Here is a 23,928-nt window from a genome sequence, read left to right as displayed (position 1 = left end):
GTTAGGTTTTCAAAGCACTAATTTATTTAATCTGAATAATTAGCCTAGTAATTTATATGTGGATTTTCAATAAAACCTAACCGCTCACACAGCCTTACAGTGCAAGCTCTTCATATCGCCTTCTCCCCATGTCAAGTCCCTTTTCCCGAGAGGCAGCCCTCAAAACTGGGGCTTGATGGTGCTAATTGAAATCTTTCCAGAATATTTATGATTATTGTGGGTTACTTTCTTTGCATTATGTTAGTTCTTACTGTTTACAGTGCCCATTTCAGATACTAAACCAAAGCCGTTATTGGACATATCTATTGAAATGGTATTAAAATACATTGGTCTACTGACTGCTTTTTACTCACTTAGATCTCTACTGCTCAGATAGTTTGGGCTTCATACCAGTGATTTGTTTTGATTTTAGACTGACTTAACACATATCATCATGTTGCCTGTTTTGGCTCTGTAAACTTTTGTCATGCCCTTTGTAAGTGTCCAGTGAAATTCTTTCTCCTGTTTAAACGCAGTGAAATTCTAATCTGAATGTATTAGGTGCTTTACGTAGGTGAGTAAGGAAGTGATTATCTCAGTTTTGTATTTTCAAGTGCTCACCTCTGTGTTTTGCTCTTTTCCACAGCACACACACATCCCTAGGCTAATACCTGTCATAACAAGCAACTGTACCTCCAAGTCTGTTGCAGTTAGAAGGTAAACTTTCAATGAATTGTCTCATTATTTTTGAATTGTTTTAAAACCAAAACAAATTTCAAATTTTCCTCCATCTAAAAAGTTTATATTTGAAATAATTAATATTATTTAATATTGCTATAATAAATGCCCTTGGCTTGAAGGGTCATGATCAAAATTATATGGAAAGTGAATTTGGACAGCTGATGTTATTTTTTTGTGTGTGTGAGAAAAGTGTATGTGAGGTATTTGGAAGAGGTGGGATGGGGCCGTGTCCCCACATACACTTTCTTCCTGTGCTGGTCCCTCTGCCTCTGTCATTGGTCTACCCCGTGCCCTGAATGAAGGCAGTAGCTGCCTGCCTGGAAAAGACATTGTAGAAATGAGTAGTAGTTATTTATGTTAACATAGGTAGGAGGAGGTGTACGTTGCCTCAGCTTCTGATGTGATTCTGGGGATTCTGAGGCCTGACTAGTCACCTGCTGTGCTGCACAGTGAGGGGAGGTAGAGCCCGAAGGTCCGCCTGAGCAGCCAGCTGGGCTTTGTCTCAGGTTCACATGAGCTGTCCCAGCCTGTGTGTGACGTCAGGGCTCTGTGCTTCCGGCTGGGATCTGTGGGGTCTCGACTGGTGACTCCACAGAGTCCTTCAAATCGTGAAATGTGTGGGCTGTCTTCCCAGGAAGGTGTAAGTACACAGAAGATTTATGTGAGTTTTCAGACAATTCATGGACTGAAGCTTCTTGGTGGACCAGATCAAGGGCATTATGGGGTAAATTAATGGCAGACCTAGGCGGCACCCTTCTGGCCCCATCCATGCAATTCTGGGTTTTGATCTAGCCCAACAGGAGGGCCTGTCACTTCATGGCTGTCTCCTGTTTCTCTCCTTTCCTGGGCTGGCACATTGGACCCCCACAGGATTTCTCAGGTGCGGGGGTCTTTCTGAGCATGAAACAGCCCCCATCACCATCTTATTAACAGCCACGTGCAAGGCAAGAGAAAAGAGAAGGGGAATGAGCTGGCTGTGTAAGTCAGGAAGAAAGACAGGTTCTTCCACTGAAAAGGCTTAATTTTCAAAAGTGTGGCTAAGTGGCATGGCTGAGGAGTGTGGTCAACCACTGACCTACAGTCAGTGGGTGGTGTTCCAGCCACCCTAGAGGGCAGAACAGCTTCAGCTCCCCAGAGACGAGTGTGTGGAGCTGGCGAGGTGGAGGCTGTTGGTGGATTTCCCACATACTTGGGGACAGAGTTCTGTGGATTCACAGTAACTTAGATAGAAGGGGCTTAGTGTTTGGTGGAAGCTTAATGAATGGTAACCATCATGAGAATTTGCTGCTGCTGCTGTTATATTGTCACTGCAGATTTAGGATTCCAGGAACGGCTTGGAAAGTGTTTCCTTTGTGAAAGGCAGTGAGATGACACAGATCTTTGTGGGAAACATTATAGGATGTTTAATGTATTAGTTGACTTAGGCTGCATAACAAAAATACGATACATGGAGTGGGCCTAAACAACAGAAATTTATTTTCTCAGTTCTGGAAGCTGGAATTCTGAGATCCGGGTGCCAACAGGTGGGTTCTAATGGGAGTAGCTTGCAGATGGCTGTTTTCTTGCTGTGTCTTCATGATGCAGAATGTGTTCGTGTGTGTTTCTTCTTGAAAGAAAGGAAAGTGAAGTGACTCAGTCGTGTCTGACTCTTTTGTGACTCCATGGGCTGTAACCTACAAGGCCCCTCCGTCCATGGGATTTTCCGGACAAGAGTACTGGAGTGGGCTGCCATTTCCTTCTCCAGGAGATCTTCCCAACCCAGGGATTGAACCCAGGTCTCCTGCATTGTAGGCAGACGCTTTACCATCTGAGCCACCAGGGAAGTCAGTGTTTCTTCTTACAGGGGCCCTAATCCTAAGAGCATCAGTTTCATGACCCCATGTGAACCTCATGACCACCCGAGGGCCCCATCTCCAAATACCATCATACTGGGGTTTAGGGCATCAATATGAGAGTTCAGGAATGACACACTGGTTCCTAACATGTAAAAATTCTAGCCTGTGGTGCTCGATGTGAGTAGCAGCATGCAGTCACCATGACAGCAGAAATGCCACCCCCTTCACCAGCTTCTTAGCCACACACCCAGATTGGCATTTTTGTCTGTAGTCAAAATGAGTCTCATCAGAGCCGTGTGTCTTAATGCTGAAAAGAGTACTAGGGACTATGCCCTCAGAAAGGAAAAGAGAGCAAGAAGGCAGTGTAGCAAAGGCAGTGGTTTCTGTCCTGTATTCAGCCAGTACCTAGCTTTGCTTCATAGAATTTGTAAGAAATGAATTGCCACTCTCCCTCCCTTTAAGAAGTTTATAATTTAGTTGGAGGTATTAAAAACAATAATGCAAAGCAGTGTAAGAGTGAATTATAGCATACATGTTTTATGGATTTAGGCATTCAGGGAGCACTGATCAAAACTAGCTGATGGACTTCTTTGGTGGTCCAGTGGTTGGAATCCACCTGCTCCTGCAGGGGAATGGGTTCAGTCCCTGGTCCAGGAAGATTCTACATGCCCTGGGACAACAAAGCCTGTGCCCCACAAGTACTGAACCCACATGCCGCAACTGCTGAAGCCCTGCATGCTCTGGAGCTCATGCTCTGCCACAGGAGAAGCCACTGCAAGAAGAAACCTGTGCACCAGAACTGGAGAGTAGCCCCTCATAATTGCAACTAGAGAAAGCCCACACAGAGCAGCAAAGATCCATTGCAGCCAAAAATTATAAAATAAATGAAGCCAACCTTATTAAAACAAATAAACTAGCTGATACGTTTCCCAGGAGCCTCATAGACAAGTTAAAAACAACGGAGTTGCTTTTTGAATGATGAGTAGTAGTAGGGGAAGAAAAGAGACAAGATCTAACTAGATGTGCTTAAGTAATGCAGTATTTAAGTAATTCCCGTGTTGATGTACTTCCCTATATGATTTTAGTCTAAAAAGTTGAAAACAAGGCCTAATTTACAGGGGATGCATGCATGCTGCCTGCTAAGTCGCTTCAGTCGTGTCCACCCTTTGCAACCCTATGGACCATAGCTTGCCAGTCTCCTCTGTCCATGGGATTTTCCAGGCAAGAATACTAGACTGGGTAGCTCTGCCCTCCTTCAGGGGATCTTCTAACCCAGGGATTGAACCTGCATCTCTTTTGCCTCCTGCATTGGCAGGCAGGGTCTTTACCACTAGCACTACCTGGGAAGCCCTTACAGGGGATATTTTTGACTAGATTGTTTTGAAACTCATTAAAAACAAGAATTAGCACTAAAGATGCATGTATCCACTAAGAAATAAATATTAATAAATATGAGCATATATACACACACATTAAAGGGAAGAAAAATCCATACCAGGAAATGACATGGGGCAAAGGGCAAAGGTAGCGTGACCATGGCCTGGATGAGGGTGGGGACAGTGATGCCGAGAAAGGGGTGTGAGCAGAGGTCAGCATCTTTCCCGGAGAAAGTCTCTTCACAGCCCCCACCCCCACTGCTAGCAGCTCTGGGGCTGAGCTGAGTGACTCCCCAGAGCTCTCCTAGAGTCCTTGTGCTCCGGGCACATGGCAGCTGTTTCTTGTCTGTCCTGCTCACTGGATTGTGTCTCAGTTACCATTGTGTGTCCAGCATCTAGCATAGGGTAAGGGTTTATTAAAGATATTTTGAGTGAGTAATTGTATGCATTATGAGATTTTGAAGTGGGAAGATCATGGGAAAGAAAGTTTGATCATTAAGAGAAAGATTGCCTTCTGATTTGTTTCCTTGAATGGGTTCCTTAAGTCTAATAATATTTATTCCTACAAAGAATTATTCTGGAATATAGGAACAGGAAATGATGAAGAGGTAGGCTCTGAAGTGGTGGTACAACCCAAGGGAGATTAGTCCAGCATTGTTTTTCTGTGTGTACACTCAGGCCAAGAAAGATCACAGAAGTGGAAAGGTTTGAAAAGAAAGAATCTTGAAAGATTGAAGAGAGGAAACTGGCCAAGTAGTTAGAGAAAAACCTGTTTTAAATACTTGGCAGGAAAATTTGGTAAACACTTTGTTTTCCAGGGTATTTTTTTACTTTCTTTCTAGAAGGCATTCTTTGAAATTAGTGCAAAGACTAGTTCCCTAATTTTGTAATGTATGTTGATCTTTGGTGCCCATATAGCTCCTATATTAATGTGTTATTTGAGGTAGACTATAAAAGCACATGGCAATGACACACCTGTTCAGTGGCATTGCTCTGAAGCTCAAGTTTCTGATCTGAAGGGAACTCTTGTATCCTGTCCCTGTATCCTTGTGATTATGTTTTTTGATCACCATAGGTGCTTACTTATGTTGATTTGCTTTGGTTTTCAGTCAATTATGATTCCATTTTCGTGTTCCATTTTCTTGAATCATGAAAATTATAAGAAATTTGCTGATTATAAAAAGGAGTCTTGGGTCACTTAAGGAAAAAGCTATTTTCATAAACAGACAAATGACATATTTTTCTTTTCACAATTTTCAGGCGCTGCTTTGAATTTTTAGATCTACTTTTACAAGAATGGCAGACACATTCATTGGAACGGTAAACCATCTGATTTGCTGGTTTTCTCTCTGAATTGAATCTTGAGTTTAATGTCTCAGCTGGTGATCCAGCCCACTCTCTATAAGAAGTGAAGGAATCAGTGCATTTATTTGCATGGTTGCTGGTGTTGTTTCTCCTGATGTGAGGCACATACCACTGGCAGAGGCTTTTAGTGAGTTCCTTTGACTGTCATGTTAGCCTGGGCATGTGGACAGGGTGCCCTGGGACATTGCACAGCCAGGACTCCCTGTGTTAACTCTGATCTGCCCCCTGACATCCTGTCGGTCCCAACCAGGTAAATGTGTATGGCTGCTCTTAGTAGGTGAGGGGTAACTTGAAGATCTTTAAAGGGACTTCACTCATTTGAAAGGTTTTCTTTTTGATCTGTTTGTATCATAAAGTCAGCAGTTTTCTCTTTGTTCAGGCTGCTGTGTGGTAAGTTTCACATCCTCATGATAAAATGTAGGATTACCCCAGAATTCATAAAGAAGCTTGTCTCTATTTTGACAAGCCATTTTTAGTTCCTATCAATTTTATGTGCCTGTTATTTTTTCTAAGTTTGCAGATGACAGATAATGATACTGTGCCTCTCAGTTTTTAATGGTGGGTTGCATAGTCGTGAAGAACTTTACAGCATCTTAGACGTGTTATGAGTAGTGGACTTGAACACGTAGAGCTCCCCTGGAGTCCAGTTCAGTCTTGCAGGCCTCACCGTGGATCTAGAAGGTAGTCAGGCTTTTAAAAAGTATTTTGTTGTTCTTTTATCTCTTGGGTATTATACCCTCTTGATCTGGTGGTAGTATTGGGATTTAGAGGGGAAGATGGAATGAGGGATTGAACAAGACCGAACAGATGAGCAAGACCGAAAATGATGATTCACCCAGCTGTGGCTTCCAGTGTTTACTCACTTCGTGGCTTAGCTTGGACGCTAGGCAGGTTCTCACCAGGTGTTTACTAAAAGAGTGACGGGATGAGGCAGAGAGTCTGATGCTGGTAAAGTGGGCACCTACTGTTTGTCCTGTGAAATTATTCACTTATTGGCCTTTTTCTGCAAACTGTTCAGTATTCAGTGAGAGAGTTTTAATGCTATCTTCTTAGCATAGAACCTAACTGAAAAGAACACCTGTATATAAAATGTTTACATCATTTCATAAAATAGTTCATGTCGTATAGTGGAAAAACATTCTTTAATTATAGAGACGTGATGCAGAAAGCCTTTTCAGTGTTAAGATTATTATTATCTCGTTATAATTCCCATAGACACCTATGGAAAAGTAGAATTTTTCCCATGGAAAAGTAGAATTTTTTTTGTTTGTTTGTGTGAGTTCATAAAAATTGAGCTAAGTAAGAATGGCCTGAAAAATACCAGTCATTACTGAAAGAAAAGAATCCCAGGAGGGTCTGTTCATGGGGAAGGGAGTGGGACAGAATTAGAAGTTAATTAGCAAATGTGCTGGTTTTCTAGGCTGTGTGTTGGTCAACTCTGTGGGCACAAAGGTTCTACCTTGTCGTTGCCATTTTGAAGTTATTTCTCACACCTGTTTTTATCTGCATAACACTGTGTATTAATGATGTACTGCTTTCATTTCTAATTATACAGACACATATCAGTATTAGCTGAAACGATAAAGAAGGGAATACATGATGCTGATTCAGAAGCAAGGATAGAAGCCAGAAAGTAAGTGTTTGTTGAACACCACTTTCTTAAGTCATTGCTTTTCTGTTTCAGGTTCACTGTCCAGATTGCCTTATAAAAGTTCGTTAAGTCACACGAACAAGGCTTGTTAATCATGACTTTGTTAATGTGACCCAAAAGACCATTTCAAAATACTTCTCTAATTTTTCGTTTCAAAGGTTGTGGAGTGCCCAGGCCTGAAAGCCTGATTGGTACTATTTGAACATAAATGGGACTGATGTAGAAAGCAGAGAAAGCTCATTTTTTAATTTATGAGAAATTATCACATGAGCCAGAAAAGCACTTGTCTGCATGCCCCATGTCTTCTCTTACCCAGCTCTGTTTTTCCCCAGTGGCTTGTTGATTTACTGTGAAAACTCCCCATCACGGGGATTCTTAGCCAGGGACTACATCTCTGCCAGGGCCAGGTGGGTGCCTGGTAAGTGGATGAGGGTGGCTCAGGCTGACTGCAGTCCGCAGCTCACTGTCCTGCTCATGTTTGGAGTCGTCTTACCACTAGGACTGGCTGTGATGCAGCCAAGAGGGTGTGGCCCCCACATCCCGTGCCTTTCTGGGAGTCATTGTGCCATTCTGACTGTAAATAGCAGTTTTAAGTTTGATGCTCAGATGTCTTCTCTCAGACAGCACAAAGATACATACTTCCCATATTGCTTTGGGGCTATTTTTCTCTGTGCTTCTGTGGTTGGCTAGCTCTTCTATTTTATTTTATTTTTTTTGGCTGTGCTGCACAGCTTGGGAGATCTTAGTTCCCCAACAGGGGACTGGACATGTGCCCCTCTTGCAGTCCTAACACTGGGCCACCAGGAAAGTCCCTGGCTTTTGTGATAACACAGATTCCACCAGTGCTTACCTCTTGGAGCACTATGGATTATTCAGCTGCATATACCTACCCCGACCTGGCTCTCCCTGCTCTTTGCTCTCAGTTAAGGTCTAATTCCCTGGTTCTGAGTGTTTGGAGGGCCTCATTCTTTACCCTGAAGCACAACCTCATTTGGGGAAGTTCCTACCCGAATAAGTGACTTAATTAGGAATGGATTTGTTAATGATCTACTTATGCTCTTTTTGTCCTTATTTTATATTTCGTGCCCCCCCCATTTTTTCTCGTTTTTTAATCATAACACACTATACCTTTCAAGTGGTTGTGAGCATCATCCTGTTTTTTGTTTTATATGTTAACCTAAAGCCGTTTTAAATACTTTGAGCCAGGGAGTGTCACATGCATTTTGCTTCCATGAACCAGTCCCCTCACATTCTAGGTGTAAATCTAGATGTTTTAGCTCTGTCTTCCCTAGTCCTCCCAGTCTTGCAGGTTAGACTCTTTGATTTCCATATTCTTAATGAGACTGAGAGTCAGACAGATGGAATAACTTGCCTAGAGTCACGGAGCCAGTAGGTTGTGGGTGAGGAGTCACAGCAGTCCTCCCCGCTTCACTCGCTCCCTTATGCCACTGCGGCTGCTAGTCACCGGAGCTGAGGTCAGTCCCTGACAGTGTCCTGTGTTTTCCAGGTGTTACTGGGGTTTCCACAGTCACTTCAGCAGGGAAGCAGAGCACCTGTACCACACGCTGGAGTCCTCCTACCAGAAGGCCCTGCAGACCCACCTAAAGAGCTCGGACAGCGTGGTGTCACTGCCACAGTCAGACCGCTCATCCTCCAGCTCCCAGGAGAGTCTCAAGTAAGTGCTCCTGCTATGCTCTTCATCTGTGTGGGGTTTACAATGAAAATTTTGCTGCCTGAGCACATGGACGAGCAGCTCGTCCCTTGGAATGTATATGTGCCTGTTATCATTTCCCCCTTAATTCAGATGGAGCCTAGTGCTGAGGAAGATGCTGTGGGGCATCATAAGAAACAGGTGGCCTGGCCCATGGTCCTTGGTCTCTGATCCCTGCCACAGGTGGTTTGTAGTGAAATATGCATGTCAGTCCTGGCACAGTTTTGGAGTAATACAAGCACAAGCAAATTGCGCCAAGTGTCTTCTAAGAGAATATAAGCATTAACTTGGAGAGACAGCTTTGGAAAGGGAGGGCATGCAAACTCTGGGACTGAATGTACTACTATCTTTATTCTTTATTTCTATTTTCTAAGATTTCTTGCCATGTGTTTGAAAGGTAGTCCAAAGTACAGTACTAAAGCTTTTCTGAAATTGGGATTTTTTTAAGATTATGGTCCAGATTACCTGTAGAATTCTGAGAAGTATGAAATAATTCTTTGTGATCATAATTGCCTATTGTATATTTTACCTGTATTAATACAAATACAATGCACTTTTGATAATAGATGTGTTCCTTTATTTTCAGTCGGCCGCTCTCTGCCAAAAGAAGTCCTACTGGCAGTACCACCTCCAGAGGTAAGGTGGGCACCACAGGGAAGGCTTCGGTGTCCGAGCCTGGGGTGGGCTGTGCAGTGGCTGGAAGCCAGCTACTGCTCCCAGGTCTGCAGAGGGTCTGCCCTGTTTTGTGCTCCCACGATCCCAGCAGAGCAAGGATAGTTTGTCAGAGTGACTCGGGCAGGCAGACCTGTCCTTCTCACCCTCCCTACCCCCTGTACTTGGTGCTGTCATGGGACGTGTGTGTGTCTGTGTGTGTGTCTGTCTGTGTGTGTGTGTGTCTGTGTGTCTGTGTGTGTGTGTGTGTGTGTCTCTGTGTGTGTGTCTGTGTGTGTGTGTCTGTGTGTGTGTCTGTGTGTCTGTGTCTGTGTGTCTGTGTGTATCTGTGTGTGTGTGTTGCTTCTGTGCTCTGAGCACTGGCTGGGATGCTCCAAGCAACCTGGCAGCTTTGGGGAGTGGGGAGGGGTATGTTCCCTGAAAACGGGGGTAGGGGGTAGGGGGTGGTGTGTGTCCTGGGGGTGGGAGGGCACCTTCATACCACCTTAGGAGGACACTGGCCAGATGCAAATGAGTTTTCATTGTTTGATTACTCTTGTGGATCAGAACTGTGGTCTATCTGTGGGATTTATGGTTTTGGTTATGAAGGTGTGTGGAGTTACGGTCACTTGTCATTCCCTTCAGCACCAGCTGAGCTCTGTCGAGTGACCAGGAGCCACTGTTGGACAGTGCCCTGTGCTCCAACCTTTGTGAAAACTTGATGTTTCTTTTCAGGAGAAGCAGTGCTTGAAGGTCTAGTGCAGCCCTTACTGTCCTTGCTAAAGTTCACTCCTCCCCCTGCAGCTTCCACGGTCAGCACCAAGTCCGCATCCACCGCGGGGTCCCTGCAGCGGTCTCGAAGTGACATCGACGTGAATGCAGCTGCCAGCGCCAAATCCAAGATCTCCTCGGCTGCCAGCACAGCGCCCTTCAGCTCGGCGGCGGCCTTACCTCCGGGCTCGTATGCGTCCTTAGGTAACCAGACCCCCGAGAGCCTTCGCCCCAGGTCTGCCATTCAAGATGACACTTAACCTCAGATTAGATTGATTTACGGAGCAAATGACCAGAAACTGTAACTGAGGCAGGTTTCACGGTTGCAGGGCTAATGTTTCAGAGTTAAGTGACCCTGTGTTCTGACTGCTGGTTTACAGCCACCCTTGGGTGAGTGTCCTCTCTGCTGGGGCATCAATGCGTCCCTCTGTGTCATGTGCCCCTTCCAGCATCCCAGCCTCCTCCCTTGTGGCCAGAGCTGGGTTTCCTCCCCTCCTGTCCTGGGGTAGGGTGCAGAGCTTGACTGTTCAGTGAGGCTTTGCCTGGAGTCGGCACGGGGAGGGGGTAACAGGGGCTCCAGAGGAGTGGGCAGACTTTCTGACCAGCACAATGTATCACACAAAAGGGTGTTGTCTGTCCCCCTGTGCCACCTGGGAGGAGCATACATAGACTCTAATGATATGTCACAAAAGATTTAAAAATTACTTTCAAAAGAATTAGTGTCTGATAGCATGGTAGACTGAACACCTGTTGTAAGGCTTATAGTTTATTTCAGTTTATGTTTGTTAAAGCAGAGTTGTTCAAGGCCAAAGTCTAGAGACTCAGCAGGATTCATTTTATTTGGGATTTAAGGAAGTTAATGTGGTTTAAACTTCATGAAACATCGAGACTTACTGCTCTTGTGGTTTACAAACTAATCCCAAAGTCAGTTCCACAGCTGATTGATAGCTAAGATCATGGGAGCAGAGTGAGAGAATACCAAGCAAAAGTTAGTGGGCCTGACTTGGGCACTTAGTGCCTGACTTGGGCAGCTTTTGAATCTATTTCCTCCACCCATAAATTGGTTATGGCTATTAAATAATAGCCACCTGTTAACATACGTGGTAGGGACAAATGAAATTATATAGAAGTCTTTTGTAATCTATTATCCTATAAGATGAAGGAAACTGTGGCTGTGAGAGGAATGTTATTAATTTAAAAGGTAAGGTTTATAGTGTGGAATGTTGTTAAATCAGTCTTGTCTTCTCTACAAAAGTTTCTTACTGAGACTGGGAACATATCTAATAAGAGCTGTCCTTTTATGTTGTTTATTTAACTGTTACACCATCACGTAGGTGTGTTTAGGCTCCTATGTTAATGTGTGATCACTGAGCAAGAGAGAAGTCAGAAGTCTGTCCTGTGTGAAGGCTTTCTGTTCATTTTAGTTCTGTTTGGTCCACCTTGAGAATCTGTAGTTAGTATTTGCTTCATTGTTTGAAAACAGTAGTCCTTGTTTTCTGTGCATATTAAAGCTGTTTTAACATGGACCCTGTGGGCTCCACTTGGTGCTTGTAAAAGCGCTCGGGTCTTCCAAATGATGAGACTGGAGTATTCCCCACTCTCCATCACCTGAGAGCTTGACCTCAGCTTTCCTGATGTCCAGATCCATAAAAACCAAGCAAAATCAGCCCCCAATATAACACAGTCCTGCTGAGAAGCTGTTATAGCTCCTACTGAGGTGGACACACCACGTCTGTAGGAGTGTAGTGTTAAAGCTGATGATCCTTTTCCCAACTTCTAGAGTCCAGACACATGAGGGGAGACACGGAGCCCCTAGGCCTCGACTCAGGTACCGAGCTGGACCGTGTGGCTGGGCTGGGTGCTGCTATGCCAGCTTCCGGGGCTGCTGACTCACTGCCTCTGCCCTCTGGGTGTCCGTAGTTCCCCCCCGTTATTCTGCTAGTACAATACTTTGTTCCAAGAAAAAGGGACTCTTCAGAGGATGAGAGAAAATGAAACTGAAAGATGCTCAGCTGTGTCCGACTCTTTGCGACCCCGTGGACGATACAGTCAATGGAATTCTCCAGGCACGAATACTGGAGCGGGTAGCCTTTCCCTTCTCCAGGGGATTTTCCCAACCCAGGGATCGAACCCAGGTCTCCCGCATTGTGGGTGGATTCTTTACCAACTGAACCACCAGGGAAGCCCAAGGAGGATGAGGCTGGCCAAATCAAAAACACAGTCCGTCAGCCAAGGCCTGACCCTGGGTTGTGCTTTCATGTGGTGTTTTCTGAAGGCAAAAAGCACATTCTCCTAAGCTGATTTCAATAGAAGGTGCACTTACTTGCTTCAGACTGTGCTTTGCTGTTGAACTTGTTTCCCTTTTAATTTTATTTTAAATTGTACTTTTGCTTTTTTGGTAGCTAATAATAACATTCTGCTTTTTAATTTTTTTGATGTTACTAACTGTTCCCTGTTATCCCTTCCCTTGTTTTTTTAATTTGCTTAAAGATGGTACTGCCACTAAAGCGGAGGGTAAGCGGTTTGTCTCTGTGACGAGGTGTGTCCCCACGAGTGTTGCCTGGTGTCCTTGCCCTCCCTGGGGTCCCTGCATGACACGTTGCACGCGCTTCCCTCCACTCTTCCTCCTCCTGTCTCCACTGGGTCTTGCCTTCCCTCTACCTGAACGCTCCCCTCCTTTCCTGTTCCGTCGTTGTGCTTGTGGATTTGGGCTCCAGTGTGCTATCCATAGCGTGTCACTCTGAGCCCACACTGGGAGGAACATCCCTGTGACCTCGTAGGTGACTCATCTCAGGTTTTGTCACTCCTGAAGCACCACCTCCACTTGATTCCTTCTGATCACTTTGTGCTTTTGTGGGCCTTTCAGGATTGACCTTTCCTCTTATAAACATAAGTTTCAGTGTCAATTGGCAATGCAGGTTGAAGACTGGTAAAGGTTTTTTAGTAGGTAATTTCTAGACGTTAGAAAAAAAATTCTTTTCTCTCCCCCGAAGCTGCTGAATTATATGATACTGTTTCTGTTTGTCCCACTGGTGCCAGCCCCATTCGTTCATGTACTCTCATTCATCCACTCATCAGCCTGGGTTAAATGCTTCTCTGTGCTGTGTTATCTGGGACACACAGGAGTATAACTGGTGGAAGAAGTACACATCCCCACATCCACATTGTTTTCTGTTTGTGTTGATCTCAGGAGGCTCTTTCTGCTGTTTGATTCTTTTGAATTTTGGACGGAGCTCTTCCTGTCAGTACAGGTCTTTGATTAGCACATGATAGACATGATCAGCTTTGCAAAGTCTCTAGATAGTAAGCATGGTGTTTCAGATGATTGAAATATAGAGTTATCTCATTTGCGTAAGGTAATGGCTTAGACTCAGCAACCCTCAGGATAGTGATTTAACAATGAAGAGCTGCTAGATTAAGTTCCTGTGTTACATTTAGCCCCTCTAAAGGCCAGCCAGCAGAGTAGATTGGGTTTTATCTTGAAATATGCAGCTCACAGTGCTTTTAATTCATATACTACTTTCTAAGAAACTCAAAAAGGAAAAATTCAAATGAAATTTTTAAAAGACATATAGTCTCAAGATCAATGTTCTTCAATTTTATCTCATCATAAAAACCTCCTGGAATCTTGCTTACAAGAGCAGAGTCCTAGGTGCTGCCCCTTGAAAATTCTGATTAAGTTTGGAACGAGCAAGCAACCTGAATTTTCAGCAAGCTCCACTGACGGTTCTTGGAGTTGGATAAGCTTTTGAAAGGAGAAGTTTCCAAACTAAAAAAATGGACAAAAAGCCTGTGTCACGCTAAGCCCACCATTTTTGATAGAAGACTGAGGCTAGGTGTGGTTTTCTTCCATTTTTTAGTTGAAACAAGTCATTTTATATTTCTTTTTCTCCAAGAAAGTATCTTAAGTATTTCTTCAGCCTAGATGGATAGGGACTAGGGTAGGATACAATAATAATGCCGATGAGACAGAAAGTTAGAGACATGATGTGAGAATTTCCACATTTTTTGCAGAGCGCCCTGGTTGATTTCATATCCCTCTATGAGAGAATAGAAGTCAGTCTGTTATTCCACGCAGCAGTAGAGATTTTACACTTTTTTTTTTTCCTTCAGTTTCTTTTACCTTTAGTTTTCTTTTACCTGTTCAAGGTAAGGTCAGAGGGTTGCTTGCTCAGTTATTGTGCTGGAAGCTGAGGACAAGAAGTCTTTTTCTGGTTCTCCTTCTGGTAGGAAAGTGGAGGATGATCTGTGGGCCCATTAATCATACAGAATTCAGAATTAGCTAGAATCCCATGTGCGTTGGCTTTGGTCCCAGGGCCATCCAGGCTGTCACAGCGCTGGCTGGTCAGAGCCTCCAGCCTTGTGTGATGATGAGATGGAAAATAGAGGCTTTGGGAGCCCTTTCAACTGTCATTTCTCTCTGCTTCAGCTGTGAAATTTAGCAGGCTGCTTAGAAAAGCTCCATACACAACGAACATCACTTAGCATCTTGTCAGGAGTTTCCTGTCTGAATTTTTAGGATCATTTTGAGTCTTTTGAAGATTTGTTAATATGTGTGTTGACTATATTACTGTCTGTTAGGTAGCTCTTAGGGCAAGCACTAGATACTTGCGTCAGGAGGTAGAAACTTAAATCAAAATTCAGACAATACATTTGAAGCCTGGTGACTCCCTTGTTACAGTGATTGAGAAAAATAAATATTCTCTGGAAGTTCCTTATCGCGCACATGAAGTAGCTATCCTGACATTTACAACTAATCAGAAAAATGTATTTTGTGAAGAACTCAAAGCTCAACTTTTGAACAAAAGTTTATTTCCAGGTCATCTTTCAGTGTGTTATGTTCAGTGACTTGGAGGATTTGGATATTATCTGTTTTGGCATTTGTGAGAGAGTTTATAATCAATCACCATTGACCCTTGAACAGCATGGGTTTGCAGCGTGTGGGCCCACTTGTAGATGGATTGTTTTCAGTAAGCATGCAGCCCTGCACGGTCTGCACTCAGTTGATCTGTGGATGTGGAGGCAGCTGTGGGACTTGAGCATCTGTGGACTGGCACATCCCCAGCAGGCCCTGGAAGTGTCCCCGCAGGCACAGAGGCCCCTGCAGATGCTCAGCTTGTGAAGAAAATGAATGATTCTCATCTTCTTATCGCTTGCTTTTTTTTTTTTTTTAATTTAACTGCTGGGTTCAGGAAATGTATTATTCATATTTTTTTCCAAAATAACTTAAAATGAAGAGTTAAAATACTTAAAAAAACTTCAGTGCCCTGTGGATACTGATGACTTAACTGATGGTTTCAGAGAATAAGTTATCATATGTTATTATATGGTCAACGGCCATGCTTAACTATTGGTGATTTTCATTAAGATTACATGATTAAAAAAACACTCTGCAGCCTTGTCTGCTCTTTAGGAAAGTAAACTTAGATTTTAGTTCCATTTTACTGGGAAATAAAACATTTGGTATTGCTGAATATTTATCCAAGCAATTTTAAGTGATTAACCTTTTTTTCAATGAAAAAATGTGCCTATATATAGAAATAAAAGTGTTAAACTTCTTTTACTTTTATCTTTAAAAAATACGATGAAAGTTATTTTTGTAGAGGGATACTTAGAGGTAGCAAACTTATAAGTGCTGAGCTTTCCAACTTTCTTTCATAAATGCCACGTGTGAGTGCAGTCGAGTGTTTTGTGCCCCAGACAGTGAGTGTGAAGCAGTTTGTGGGCCTAGAGGTCCCCAGCTCGAGAGTGAGATTTACGTGAAGGCCTTTGCATTCTCACATCTCCATGTGGAGCTCAGGCAGGAGCACAGAGACCCGAATGATGGGAGGCTGTCGAATGATTTTTAACTGTCTTCGGCTAAGTTGGACGTGGGAGAACCATGCTTCCAAGTTAAACCAGTACACGGTTCATTTCCTGTCCTGAGGGCTTTTCTAAAAGAATGGCAGTGTGACTGGAAGCAGTTTTCAGCAGCACCATTAAAAGGCCATGATATACAGGTGTTCTTCGATCCTCCTTCCACATGAGTCAAAGCCTGCACTTCTCCTCCGGGTCTCTGTTTTCCTATGGATCTGCTTTTCTCTAGACACATGCATTCTCTAAATGCCTCTCTTGTCTCTCCTTCCAGAATTTTCCCCCCTAATATCCCATTTCAGTATCTTTTACTTTTGCTGGCTTTTTTTTTTTTCCCCACATCTTCTTTCTGTCTTTGTCAAAACACAGTATTAATGAATATGTCATTAACAGGTCATGAAGTATATTTTTACTGTTTGTTCATTGAGTGGACTTTATTTTTCCTTAAGACTATAGAGTATTTTATATCGTCTCTTTAAAACATATGCAGGCATTTTTAGTAATATTGCCAAATTAATATAATTACTGAAAGTAAACCTCTTTCAATAAAGGAAATATACTTCTTGTTGTTATTGTTAAGTTGCTAAGTCATGTCTGACTTTCTGCAAGCTCATCAACTGCAGCACGCCAGATTCCCTGTCCTTTGTCTTCTGGAGTTTGCTCAAATTCATGTCCATGGAGTCGGTGCTGCTATCTAACCATGTCATGGATAGTTATATATATATATATCTGAGTACAATGCAACAGAGGCCCTTTAAACTTCCAAAAACTGATTTTAAGGGTGCTCTGAGGTTTCTCATGTAATTACCTCGGTGAGCGTTAAAAGAGTTATCGCTAAGACAGCATTTTAACAGTACTGTATACGCATGAAAAGGTGGGTTTGGGGGGGAAAAACCCTTTTATCTTCAAACTGACATGATCTCTCTCTTGACTTTGTCCCAAGCAAAGCAAAAACCAGTCTTCCCTAATTTGTAACTCAACTTTCTTCTCACACAAGTTGTGCTTTCAGTTTATCTTACCTGTGTTATCTGGAAACCCCAACCTGATGGATTAAAATGGTCTGCATTAGAGCTCCCAAGGATGCCTGACAGTTCCAAACACTGAACTTCTATAGAGAAAGCCACTCTCAAATCTGGTTTCTTAGGGTTCTCACAGATTAAAGTATGCCAAGTATGAGCTCATAGTCCAAAATTACATCTATGATGAGTGATAAACAACAAAGCAAAAGAATAAAAACATAATTAATCTCTTTAAGACTTAAGGGTCTTTTATATAATATAAAGTTGCTATACCTAAATGATTAAAAGAAATGAGAAACTTGTATATTTAGCAGTATGCAGAATTCAGTAGTCTAAATGATCTTCCCAACCGAGAACAGATCAGTCCTCGCAGTGAAGCCACACATCTGCATACTTTAGAGCAGAAACCCTGGGAGATGAGAGCCAACGCTGGTTTGCATCTTGAGGTTTTGACTGAATCCTGGAGACTTGGGGCATTGCTATGAGTGCTTAGGGCATGGAGTGACAGAAAGTAAGCCCGAACCCACCCAAGACCTATGTCATCACTGGTGAACAAGAGATTAACTCTGCTAAATAGAAGAGGGTGAGGGAATCTACCCATTGGAATCTCAGTTACTGGGTGGAGCAGGGAAAGTAATCTTCCCTGAAAATCTGCAACCATAAATTGGGTCTTCATGCAGATTTTTGCTCTGAATTTATGCTATTTTTGTTATCTGAAAAATCCAAATAGATAAGCCAGTTTAAAGTGGCTGTGAATCGCTTGTCTCCATAGGACACCAGCAGAAGCAAACATAGGTCCTCATCAGAAGAACTCAGCTTCAGTATAGGTCTTACAGAGTTCCCATAAAGTTCCAAGGAAAGAAACCGCTTTGTTGTCTGGATATTTAAAGAAATAAAAACTTGGAAAGACAAGTACTAGAGTGGGATGCCATCGTCTTCTCCGAGTAAGAGGTTTAGCCCAGGCTAAATACTTTCTTTAAAAAAAAAAAAACTTTCAAACCTTATAGCTTTGAACATTCAAATATATGTACTGAACATTCAAATGAATGTACTGAGCAGCTCAGTACATCCAGGAGAATAATCTTATATCAGAAGGTGAAGATAAAGTATTTAATAATTTAATTAAAAAAACACATTTTTGACAAATTCTTAGCAATTGGGAATGAGTTTTCTTAACTTGTTGAAATATAATTTTTATGAAATTCCAGAATCAAAAAAAAAAAAAACCACACACAAAAAACTGTGGCTCAAGATAACAAAACTTTGTACTCCTTTTTAGCATTGTGCTGTGTGTTCCAAAACAGCAGGTAAAGTAATCAAGGATAGAGTTTGAAGGGAGAAAACAGAAGTCTCATTTGAAGGTGGTTTTCTATTTAGATAATGCTAAATAATCCATATATAAATGGGTAGAATTAATAAAAGTTTAGCAAGATTCCTAGAGTTAAGAGCAAAATACAGTGGTTGTATTCTTGTTTGTGAACAAGTTAGGAAATATAATTTAATAAACTATATTCTGTATAATAAAAACAAGGCACCTTTGAAGAAGTCTACAAAATTGGGTAAAGCTTTTGGAAAAAATTATAAAGCTTTATAGAAAAACACTGAAGAAAGTGATATAGAGAAAACAGTAACAAATGGAAAGATTGATATCATAAAGCTGTCTTTTCCCAAAAAAATTAATCCCAGGTTCCACAATTCTGGTCAGATTTTCACCCTGTCTATTTATTGCATGTTCAGATGCATATGCAAGAGAGCAAAGGGCTGAAGGGAAAAGTGGCTTGATTTGCCCAACCAGTTTAGAAGGTGGTTTTGAAAAGCTGCTCACAGTAGTGTACGTCGCACAGAATGGGCACCTGGACTAATGGGGCAGACTCGACAGTGGAGAAACGGAGCCATATGTGTGTACAAATGCTTCATAAGTAACATAGGTGGCTTTTCACATTAGTGAGAAAGGGGTTGCATAGCCATATGGAAAAAGTTAAGTGGATCTCCCCTTTAATTGGAAGAACAGTCACTTCATAAGTGACCTCACAAATGTTGAGCCAAACCGTCAGTTTTGGGAAAATATGTGCCCTATGATAAAGTTACATTTAAAATATATAAAATAATGCCGTCTATTTCTTGGTTATAAACCATGTATATTAAAAATATATGGAATGATGAACACTGGGTTTCAGCTCAGGTTACCAAAAATGTTGCAGGTTGAGGCGAAGGATACAGAAGATTTTTATTTTCTTAACTGAATGGGTGTGGATGCTCATTTAAAAAATATTTTGTGGTCTTAAGTATTTTATAAAAATTTAAACAAAAAAGTAAATTCAGCTGTTTTTCATCTTCTGTTTGCTTTGGTGACTCCTTGGATATAGCTTGGTGACTTCCTTAGGAGACTAACTCTTAGGTCAACCAGCCAGCCATGCATGGGAATCTAAACCATTGGATAAAGGAATTAATCCCCATGCTTCTCTGTTTCCTTATGTAAAGTGGGAATAATTAGTTTGTATGCTGGTGTGAGGATTTTGAGTTCACATATGTGTGGTTCATAGTGATATGTTGTTGTTCAGTCGCTAACTCATGTCCAACTCTTTGCAACCCCATGGACTGCAGCATGCCAGGTGTCCCTGTCCTTCACTGTCTCCCAGAATTTGCTCAGACTCATGTCCATTGAGTCAGTTGATACCATCCAACCATCTCATCATCTGTCAGTCCCCTCTCCTCCTGCCTTCAATCTTTTGGATCTTTTCCAGTGAGTCGGCTCTTTGCATCAGGTGGCCAAAGTATTGGAGCTTCAGCTTCAGCATCAGTCCTTCTAATGAATACTCAGGGTTGATTTCTTTCAGGATTGACTGGTTCGATCTCCTTGCTATCCAAGGGACTCTCAAGAGTCTTCTCCAGCACCACAATTTGAAAGGCATCAGTTCTTAGGCACTCAACCTTTTTTATGGATCAAATCTAATATCCATACATGACTACTGAAAAAATCATTGCTTTGACTATACGGACCTTTGGCAAAGTGATAATCTCTGCTTTTTAATACACTGTTTAGGTTTGTTGCAGCTTTTCTTCCAAGAAGCAAGTATGTTTTAATTTCATGGCTGCCTGCAGTCAATGTCCACAGTGAGTCTGGAACCCAGGAAAATAAAATATGCCAATTTCCTCCATTTTTTTCCCATCTTTTTTCCATGAAGCGATGGGACCAGATACCATGGTCTTTGTTTTTTGAATGTTGGGTTTTAAGCCAGCTTTTTCTCTCTCCTCTTTTCAACCTCATTAAGAGGGTTTTTAGTTCCTCTTTGCTTTTTGCCATTAGAGTGGTACCATCTGCATATCTGAGGTTATTAATATTTCTCCCAGCAGTCTTGATTCCAGCTTGAGCTTCATCCAGCCCAGCATTTTGCATGATGTACTCTGCATATAAATTAAATGAGCAGGGTGATAATATACACCCTTGATGTACTCCTTTCCCAATTTGGAACCAGTCCGTTGTTCCATGTCTGGTTCTAACTATTGCTTCTTGACCTGCATACAGGTTTCTCAGAAGTCAGGTAAGGTGGTCTGGTATTCCCAACTCTTTTAAGAATTTTACAGTTTGTTGTGATCTATACAGTGAAAGGCTTTCATGTAGTCAATAAAGCAGAAGTAGATGTTTTTCTAGAATTCCCTCACTTTTTCTATAATACAGTGGATTTTGGCAATTTGATCTCTGGTTCCTCTGCCTTTTCTAAATCCAGCTTGAATATCTGGAATTCTTCAGTTCACATAGTGTTGAAGCCTAACTTGAAAATTTTGAGCATTAGCTTGCTAACATGTGAACTGAGTGCAGCTATATAGTGGTTTGAACATTCTTTGGCATTGCCCTTCTTTGGGATTGGAATGAAAACTGACCTTTTCCAGTCCTGTGGCCACTGCTGAGTTTTTCAAATTTGATGGCGTATTGAGTGAAGCACTTTCACAGCATCATCTTTTAGGATTTGAAATAGCTCACCTGGAATGCCATCACCTCCACTAGCTTTGTTCATAGTGATGCTTCCTAAGGCCCACTTCACACTGCAGGATGTCTGGCTGTAGGTGAGTGACCACACCATCATGGTTATCCAGGTTATTAAGAGCTGCTTTGTATAGCTCTTCTGTGTATTTCTGCCATCTACCTCTTCTTAATCTCTTTTACTTCTGTTTCTGTCCTTTGTTGTGCCCATCTTTGCATGAAGTGTTCCCTTTGTATCTCTAATTTTCTTAAAAATATCTCTAGTCTTTCTGATTCTATTATTTTCCTCTCTTTCTTTGCATTGTTCAGTTAAGAAGGCTTTCTTCTCCTTGCTATTCTCTGGAACTCTGCATTCAGTTGGATATATCCTGCCCTTGTGTTAGTTGCTCAGTCATGTCCAACGCTCTCGACCCCATGGACTGTAGCCCACCATGCTCCTCTGTCCATGGAATTCTTCAGGCAAGAATACTGGAATGGGTTGCCATTCCCTTCTCCAGGGGATATTTTCTCCTTACTGCTTTGCTTTTCGTTTCTCTTCTTTTCTCAGCTATATGTAAGGCCTTGTCAGACAACCATTTTGCGTTCTTGGATTTCTTTTTCTTTGGGATGGTTTTGGTCACCACAAAACTGTTAACACTGTAATTATAATTATAAATGTACTATAAATGTTCTTCAGGCACTCTTTCAGATCTAATTCCTTGAATCTATTTGTCACTCCTACTGTATAATCGTAAGGAATTTGATTTAGGTCATACCTGAATATTCTAGTGGGTTTTTTTACTTTGTTCAATTTAAGCCTAAAATTTGCAATAAGGAGCTCATAATCTGAGGCACAGGCAGCTCCAGGTCTTGTTTCTGCTGACTGTATAGAGAGAGCTTCTCCATATTCAACTGCAAAGAACATAGTCTGATTTCTGTATTGACCATCTGGTGATAGCCATGTGTAGAGTCGTCTCTCGTGTTGAAAGAGGGTGCTCGCTATGACCAGTGCATTCTCTTGGCAAAACTCTTGTTAGCCTTTGACCTGCTTCATTTTGTACTCCAAGGGCAAATTTGCCTGTTATTCCAGGTATCTCTGAACGTCCTACTTTTCTATTCCAATCAACTATGATGAAAAAAACATCTTTTGGGGGTGTTAGTTCTAGAAGGTCTTGTAGCTCTTCATAGAACCATTGGACTTCAGCTTCTTTGGAATTAGTGGTTGGAGCATAGACTTGTATTACTGTGACACTGAATGGTTTTCCTTGGAAACAAACCGACATCATTCTGTCGTTTTTGAGTCTGCACCCAAGAACTGCATTTTAATCTCTTTTGTTGACTGTGAGGGCTACTCTATTTCTTCCAAGGGATTCTTGCCCGCAGTAGTAGATGTAATAGTCATCAGAGTTAAATTCACCTATTACTATTCATTTTAGTTCATTGATTTCATAAAGATGTTGATGTTCACTCCTGCCATCTCCTGCTTATCTATGTCCAATTTACTTTGATTCATGGACCTGGCATTCCAGGTTCCTATGCAATATTGTTCTTTACAACATCGAACTTTACTTTCTCCACCAGACACATCTATACTAATTTTAATATAGATTCTAGAATTTTTAGGTCTTTCATTCAATTCCTCTTAAAAGTCATTGATTCTTTCTAGCTTTCTTCTTTTCTTTTTTTAAATTAAGTGCCATGCTTTCTTTTATTGGTCCTTACCTTCATTTCTTGAACCTTTTTCAAGCTTTCGAATTTGTTTTCCTATATTGCCTTTCTGCTGGTTTTCTCAGTTGTTGAGGTAGGTGTGCTTTTGAACAACATAAGAAGCCAGTGGGAGTTGAGATTGTTTTGTGTTTTCCCTATCAGTTTGATATTCTGATTGAATTATGGAAGTTGAGCATTTTGTGTCCCTTTGAAAACAAAGAATCCCTGAATTTAAAAATTAATTTTTAATCATTCTACTCTTACCATCAATGATTGATTGTTTATGAATTCATTTTTATATTTCATGCTTTAATAATTGGCATTAACACATTGCTTTACCTACAGTGTCAAAGTTTTTTCATAAATACTTAGGACATTGCATTATTTTTAGGTCATTTCTCTGGGTACTCCTAATATTGATTCTTTTAATAAACTTCATCTTTTGTAACCTAGAAACTTGCTGGCTTTAAAATAGAAGTTTAATGCTATTTATCAAGACAATATTTATCATCCAGGATGCTTTAGTTTTTGTTGATTGCCGGGTTAAGAAGATTTTTTGTTTGTTTGTTTGTTTGTTTTCCATTTACTGTTTTTTCCCCCTATAGTATTTTTATGAAGATGACAGCTAATGTTCTTTTCTGCTTTTGGAAATATGACAGATTATATAGACAGTAAACAGAATTTAATTTTAAAAAATTGTGGAAAAATTATTCCAGTGACTATGAATATAGAATATGCTGAAATAGTTGAAACAAAAGCACCTGATAGGTGCATGAGTGCCTCTGGGGAGTTTCTGACATGTCTGTAGAATCTGTGCACACAGACCAGTGCACGTGTGCGTGTCAAGACCACACATGGGGAGACCTGCTCCCCTGGAGGTGACTTAGCCCATGCCCCTTGTTTGCAGTCTGCGTGATTTTCTGAGTGGGTCGCACTTACTGGAAACATTATGGAAGCACTGTGTTTGCTGTGTCCTCCAGGTCGGATCCGCACGCGACGACAGAGCTCCGGGAGTGCCACCAACGTCGCCTCTACACCTTCCGACAGTCGGGGCCGCAGTCGCGCCAAAGTGGTCTCGCAGTCCCAGCGTAAGAAGTATATTTTATGCTGTCTGTTATCTTAGTTTTATCCAACTTCTGCAGTTGGAAATTTGTATTATTTTTATCGACTTTGGAGGAAAAACACATTTTAGTGACGCTAAGACACTGAATGATCTTTATGTATGTTGGATAAGTTTGCAGAATGGAGTATTCCAGTGCCTACCTGTGTCTCCTTTCCAAGCGACTTACATTCTGTTTAAATTTTGTA

General features: G+C 41.8%; 1 protein-coding gene across 9 annotated transcripts in view; it reads left to right on the top strand.

Moving 5' to 3' along the window:
• CLASP1 (cytoplasmic linker associated protein 1) overlaps positions 1-23,928 on the top strand; it is a 272,797-nt gene that overhangs the window by 162,768 nt on the left and 86,101 nt on the right. For 5 of the 9 annotated variants that reach the window (XM_069574461.1, XM_069574455.1, XM_069574459.1 and 2 more), the window contains exons 14-20: positions 626-696; positions 5,192-5,251; positions 6,852-6,929; positions 8,455-8,622; positions 9,245-9,294; positions 10,114-10,284; positions 23,601-23,708. In XM_069574461.1, coding sequence (XP_069430562.1) covers positions 626-696; positions 5,192-5,251; positions 6,852-6,929; positions 8,455-8,622; positions 9,245-9,294; positions 10,114-10,284; positions 23,601-23,708 — 706 coding nt within the window. Of the gene's footprint in view, positions 1-625; positions 697-5,191; positions 5,252-6,851; positions 6,930-8,454; positions 8,623-9,244; positions 9,295-10,113; positions 10,285-11,860; positions 11,909-23,600; positions 23,709-23,928 lie in introns of all 9 variants that reach the window. The other 4 variants (XM_069574458.1, XM_069574453.1, XM_069574456.1 and 1 more) reach the window with 1 other exon arrangement.

This window comes from Ovis canadensis, chromosome 2 (assembly GCF_042477335.2).
Source record: "Ovis canadensis isolate MfBH-ARS-UI-01 breed Bighorn chromosome 2, ARS-UI_OviCan_v2, whole genome shotgun sequence".
NCBI classification, from domain to species: domain Eukaryota; kingdom Metazoa; phylum Chordata; class Mammalia; order Artiodactyla; family Bovidae; genus Ovis; species Ovis canadensis.
This window is presented reverse-complemented; position numbering and strand designations above follow the sequence as displayed.